Source organism: Bidens hawaiensis, unplaced genomic scaffold, assembly GCF_021521415.1.
Source record: "Bidens hawaiensis isolate Kalapana, Puna unplaced genomic scaffold, B.hawaiensis_p1.1 tig00031755_1, whole genome shotgun sequence".
Lineage (NCBI taxonomy): Eukaryota > Viridiplantae > Streptophyta > Magnoliopsida > Asterales > Asteraceae > Bidens > Bidens hawaiensis.
The window spans coordinates 189,172-195,720 of NW_027495359.1; the positions used below are offsets into that span (position 1 = coordinate 189,172).

The window sequence follows — 6,549 nt, forward strand, 5'->3', positions numbered from 1 at the left end:
AGGAAAACTTCACATAATAGTAACAAAATATAAAAAATATACAATACATATATTGGCAAGAAAAAATAGGGAAAGAAAATATTGGAAATCCTAACGGGTCCCGGTACCTGTAGGTATGCTCGATGCTCGACGGATATGGGATGATATTTTACAAATGAGTATAGGATAGGAATTACCAATACCCAGCCCATTCTATTCCTATATCCCACTCTTGTCACTGTACTAACAGTTTTGTTATGTACTGAATTTACTGTTGTTATTGTTGTATTCCAATGAATAAAAACGAATTTGAGGTTACTTCTATATGCATTCAAATGATTCAAATAAAAAATATATGCCTTTTCTTTTCTTTTAGATCAAATGTTTTTTTTCTTCTGGCTTTGCCACAAATAAGTTAATTTTGTTTTATTTCAAATAAAAAAACGAAAAGTATGATGAAGAACATATCCAGAACGTACGGTAGATGATATTTTCAAGACAACAAATAGAATTTATTATTTTATTGTCATTTTACTAATATCTTGTATACTTTTTAATTTTATTTGCCGTTATCTTTTTTTTTCTACTTCAAATTAAAACACACACAAACACATAGCTTTTCCTAATCAAACCAAATACTTTTTCTTAATATATGATTTGATATAGCATTTAATCGTTTATTGCGATGCCATCCTGGCTTTAGCATATGGCCGATATTCGAACAAGCCGGCTAGCCGCGTATGCAAAAGGAGCGGCTCGAAGCCGAATAAAATAAGACAAAAACGCTGAGCGAAGATGCACTTTTTATTGGTTGTTGGCACGGGGTTGCCACGTCACACTGCACCTCCTCCACTAATTTACAATGCCCCAGCTGACATCACAATTACATATCAAATGACAGATTTGCCCCTTGAGTTTTCTCAGACATCACATATAATAGGGGTAATATAGTAAATGGACACAATGTCATTGTCGCTAAAAAGTTAGCAAATGAGCCGTCGTCGTCTTCTTTCAAATGGTCCAAAAGACAGTTGTATGCCCAGGGGTATTTTGGGTAATTTAGGCTGTAAAAGAAGTCGAATATGTAATGTGTTGCGCACACACCAACTTATTTGGTTTTTGATTGAAATTTAGAAAGAAGTTTATTTCTTTTGGTCCTTGTACTACATGAGAATCATATTTTTGGCCTCTAGATACGTATGCTTGATCACCAACAAGAAAAGTTTAAAGTTTGTAAGCAAAAATAGCTTTGATGGGAAAAATGATTGCATTCTAACTATTATTAAATCATGGAAGGTGATTTCACACTTACTAAGACATTTGAATCAAGCCGAGTTTAAATGAACTGAGTTTAAGCAACCTTGATCCAAGCTCAACACAAGTTAAAGCTTATTTATTGAACAAACTCGAGCTGAAGCTTCATATATTGATTTTACCTCGTCCATAAGACTATTATTAATTTAAGTATAATAATTATTTTTACAATAAATAAATAATTACATTATAAATATTGTTATTATAAATATAACTTAAGTAATATATATTACGCTATGTAAACATCTGCTATAACATATATAAGATAATCATATATTCATATACTAGCTTTTGAACCCGTGTATTACACGGGATTTGTCAAACGATAAAAATAAATAAAGTCCGTTATTTCAATTGTGATTATCAAAATACTTATGAATTAATTTTATGTAGACTTAAAGGAAAAACAAACGGGTAAAATTACTAAAATAGCATGATTTTGGAAACGTTAGGTGTGGATTTGGAAGAAATTTAAAAAATGTGCTAAAGTTGCGTGGTTGATCAAACTTTAGGTATGAAAATGACACTATGTTATAAAATCCACACTATGTTATAACCCGTTTGACAAAATGATTTTGGCCCATGACCCATGGATAGTTAGAAGGAATGAGAAGAGAGATTATAAATTAGGAGAAATGTAGGCTTGACACTTAAGATTCAACATTTTCTTTTATTAGTATTGTAGGATAAGATGTACATAAAAATTGATTAAAATAGATTTAAATAATTCATATTATTAATTTAAGTATAATAATTTTTTTAATATTGTTTATATTTTAGTGAAGGGCATTTCGGTCATTTAAAACTAACTTAATGATCAAAGCTAACTAGGGTTGTTGTCGGTAACAAAACTGAAAGTTGGGATTATCATCGGTCAGATTGTTCGTTGGGTTATTATTGACTGATACTTGATAGTTTGAATTATTCAAATCCAATTTTCCTTTAAATAATTAATACACAAATCAATTTGAAACTTAAAAAATTGATCACGGTTGAGCTCAAGTTTAAAAAATCACCCACAAATCAAACTCGAGATGAGCAAAACTCTATTTCCATTAAGATACACGAGTCATCCTAAACCTTAGACAAACTCTAACTCGACTCGATACAGCTATTGAACTGTAAATAAACAACTTATAAATTCGGATAACTCCACACAGACTTTCAGTCAAAAGTGTTCAAAATCACAAACAAGGGATCAAACATATAGTCTAAAACAATAACAAGGGCCAAATAAATACTGTGTTGAATTTGTAGCCTTTATTTTTGACGTCGTTACCTAACTATTACTCCACTTGTGCAAACATCCTCCTTCCTTCCTTCCTTCCTTCCTTCCCCCATTTCTCTCTCTATTTCATTCATCGTAATCAATCAGCTCTATATATCTTTTCACTGTTACTCTTATTACTATTATTAGATTCTGATGGCTTAATTTACCTTAGATCTACTACTACCTTTACATGGTTTTGCCTCTTGTGGTATTCTTCCTAATTCATGCATTTAAAGTAATCTCTCTTTGATTTCATCTATAGAGTCACTTCAATTACTGATGCTTTTGATATACTACGTTGTTTTTTTTATATGATTTTATAGTTTGGTTAAGGTTATTGAGGAATTTGATTCTGTTTTGTTATGTTGTCGTGTTCTTTCTAGTTGCATGTTCGGATAGAGATCCAATGTTTTATTTGATGTTTGAAGATTTTATTATGTGGTTATTATTCCTAAATTGACTTTGTTACTTCATCTTTGGCCCAATTTCTTTTTTTTTTGTCCTCATCTACAACATAATATCATGCATTCAGATATTTAATTAACTTTAATTGATTTGTATGTTAGTATTGTTTTTAATGGAATTCATGTCTGAAATCAATGAACAAGTGAAGAAATTTGGACTTTTGTTTTAGGTTTTGCTGATGTTCATCTGAAATAGGCAGGCCGGCTCAACGAATAACGAATGTGGAGGCCTAAATCCAAACAAGATTTTGGGGCATTTTGATGACAATTGATAAGAAAAAAAAGTTTATTATTACAAGTTTTGAACTTATAACCTATGCTTTAATAGCAACCAAGCCTACCACCACCTAAATACATTACTTTGAGTTTACTTTACCTATTATAATATATCTATATATAATGTTTTTTTTGGACTTGGAAGCCTTGACCAAGTGTGGGCCTAAAGCCCTAACTTGCTTTCGCTGTCCGACGAGCCACCCCTGGAAATAGGGGTGTGTTTTTTAACCGTGCCCTAATACCAAACCTACCCGGAAAACCCAACTGACCCGAACCGTAAATGGGTCATTTTTTCTCAACGAAAAACCCGAAATACGAAACCTGAAAACAAACAGAACATTATAGATGTGTTTTGGTTTGGAGCCTTTGGTAATTGAAATATTATGTTTGATAGTTAGTTTTGGGACTTTTGAACATTATCATATCAGATTATCATATGATGTTAGAATCTTTATTCTATTTATTTTGTAGCATGATGAAATTATGTGCATAAAAATATATACTTTTTCATTTGAAACTTGAAATAAACTTGGGGCAGAATTAGCTCAATTCATATACAATACCATATCCAATCTGTATTTGCTAGATCTTTTTATTCCCAATTCAGTTCATGTACAATACAAAATATTTGTATGAATTTGATTCGGTTTCTTAAGGAAATCTCCTTTTGTTTTACTATTGCAGGTGAATGAAGCTTAAAGATTTGTCAGTGAGGAGAAACAGAGAATTTGCAGATCTAAACATACCAATTTATATTGACTGTGTTATAGGATTTTATCCCAGAAATGTTATCAGATACGCCTCGCGACCGAGGTGTCTGCGTAGCTCGATAAGGCCCGCAACTGCCAACTGAATGGACAGGTCAGACACATCTGGCTTTGTGAGTGGTGGAGCTAGTGTTACTCAATTGGAAACCTTTCTTTTTCTGTTTATCTTGATTTACAAATTATTGTAAGGCACAACTTCTTCAAACACTTCACAAAATGGTTTACAGCAACCCGCAAATGGACCTCAACAACACTCTCGCATTCGTTTCTTGTAACGGTAATGGTAACGCTAACAGTAACACCACATTAAGTTTGGACTGCTTTGGCTATGGTGGAAACACGGGCCTTGTACACGAACCCGCCTATGAAAAGTTGAAAGAGCCGAATATAAGCACTGCAGCCGATGACGGGTGCAGACTGGTCCTCGGGTTAGGACCCACCCCGAGTGTATACTCTAATGATTATTACTCAAACTCAACTAAAAAGCCTGCGTCGGTTTCCAACACCGGGTTGTCATGCGATGGTGGTGATTCGGGTCTCAAACTCGGTCTTTCTGATCACTGTTTTACATCGGTCAATGATGTGTCGTGTTATTCAAACAAAGTTATCGATGAGGGTTCGACATCTGCTAAGAAATCGGGTGGTTACATGCCATCGTTACTTCTGGCGCCACGTATGCAAATGCATAATCTGTTGGACCCCGGTGAGAACTCGTATCACGGGCCACAGTTAAGCTCGGAGCCATCGGCTATCTCAGATTATTCAATGGGCACAATGTCGGACCATCAAACGGTGAATTCCAAGAAATGCCGATTCGACGGGTGCACAAAAGGAGCTAGAGGTTCAACCGGGCTTTGTATTGGTCACGGTGGCGGCCAACGATGTCAAAAACCGGGGTGCAATAAAGGTGCCGAGAGTCGAACAGCGTATTGTAAAGCTCATGGTGGTGGTCGGCGGTGCCAGCATCTCGGGTGCACGAAAAGTGCCGAAGGTCGGACCGAGTTTTGCATAGCCCACGGTGGCGGGAGGCGGTGCGGCCACCCGTCCGGGTGCACTAAAGCCGCTAGGGGGAAGTCGGGTTTATGCATCAAACACGGTGGCGGAAAGCGGTGTAAAATCGAGGGGTGCACGCGTAGTGCGGAAGGACAAATCGGTTTATGCATCTCACATGGTGGCGGGCGTCGGTGCCAGTTTCAGGGGTGCACTAAGGGGGCACAGGGGAGCACAATGTATTGTAAAGCGCACGGTGGCGGTAAACGGTGCGTGTTCGCAGGGTGTACGAAGGGGGCGGAAGGTAGTACCCCACTTTGTAAAGCGCACGGTGGTGGTAAACGGTGTTTATATGATGGTGGCGGGATTTGCCCGAAAAGCGTGCACGGGGGGACGATCTTTTGTGTCGCCCATGGTGGCGGGAAACGGTGTTCGGTGCCCGGGTGTACGAAAAGCGCCCGTGGGAGGACGGATTGCTGCGTGAAGCACGGTGGTGGGAAGCGTTGTAAATTTGAAAATTGTACGAAGTCGGCCCAAGGTAGTACCGATTTCTGTAAGGCGCACGGTGGCGGGAAGCGGTGCATTTGGGGTGGTGAAGGGAAATGTGAGAAGTTTGCTAGAGGGAAGAGTGGGTTATGTGCAGCACATGGGAGCATGGTTCAAGAGAAAGAAGCTAACACTAACAAAAGGGGTCATTTTGGCATTGGACACGGGTTGTTTCACGGGGTTGTTGCGGGCCCAGGTTCGACTGTTATGAGCAGCTTTGATAACACTTACTCTTCATCAGGAGTGAGCATTGTTTCGGATTCGAATGACTCGCTTGAAAAGCCTGCTAAAAGGCGACAATTGATACCACCACGAGTGTTGGTTCCACCGTCAATGAAGTCTCCACTTTCATCGTCGTTTACAAATGGAAACAGTCGGTTGACCTTGGAGTTTGAGGTTCCTGAGGGACGGGTTCATGGTGGCGGTTTGTTGTCGTTGCTCGGTGGGAACTTGAAGAATGCCACGGTTGATGGGGTGTGATTGAATCATGGAAGGTCTGGTTTTGAAGGTTTAAATGTTAAGTTTTAGGGAAGTGTTATGGTTTTTTTAAGTGATTTGTATGTGTGTATAAATGATTAAATGCCTTTAATAGGTGGGATTTTCTGTTAATGTTGCTGTATCATAATTGATAAGGATGTGTTGTTTCTCTTTTTTTATTTTTTCCTGGTTTTTCTACCTCCATGAATCTGTATAAAATCTGCTTTTTTATTTCTATTGTTTTTTTAGGCATCTTAAAGTTATTGTTTGTTTAAAGAACCAAACATTCATATTTTGCTATGGTTTGTATTTGGCATTTTATAATTCGTAGAATACTGAGTTGGCAAATGTTTAGGGATGACAGTGAAACCCAAACCCAATAGGAAAACTTGAAACCTGACATAGTTGGGACGGGTAATACCCGACCCATTAGGGTTTGGGACGAGTTTGAGATTAGTTTTGAAAT

The 6,549-nt window shown here is 37.4% G+C and overlaps 1 protein-coding gene across 1 annotated transcript; it reads left to right on the top strand.

Annotated features, from left to right (window-relative positions):
- The first annotated feature begins 2,668 nt into the window (after positions 1 to 2,668).
- Positions 2,669 to 6,280, top strand: LOC143582475 (uncharacterized). The gene is made up of 2 exons (XM_077065028.1): positions 2,669 to 2,771; positions 3,988 to 6,280. The coding sequence occupies exon 2, from the start codon at positions 4,287 to 4,289 to the stop codon at positions 6,084 to 6,086; it is 1,800 nt and encodes a 599-aa protein (XP_076921143.1). The 5' UTR covers positions 2,669 to 2,771; positions 3,988 to 4,286; the 3' UTR covers positions 6,087 to 6,280.
- Positions 6,281 to 6,549: the final 269 nt, after the last annotated feature.

What these genes read in the sequence shown, in the direction of transcription:
- LOC143582475 (XM_077065028.1), top strand. Translation starts at nt 4,287, where the DNA reads ATGGTTTACAGCAACCCGCAAATGGACCTCAACAACACTCTCGCATTC.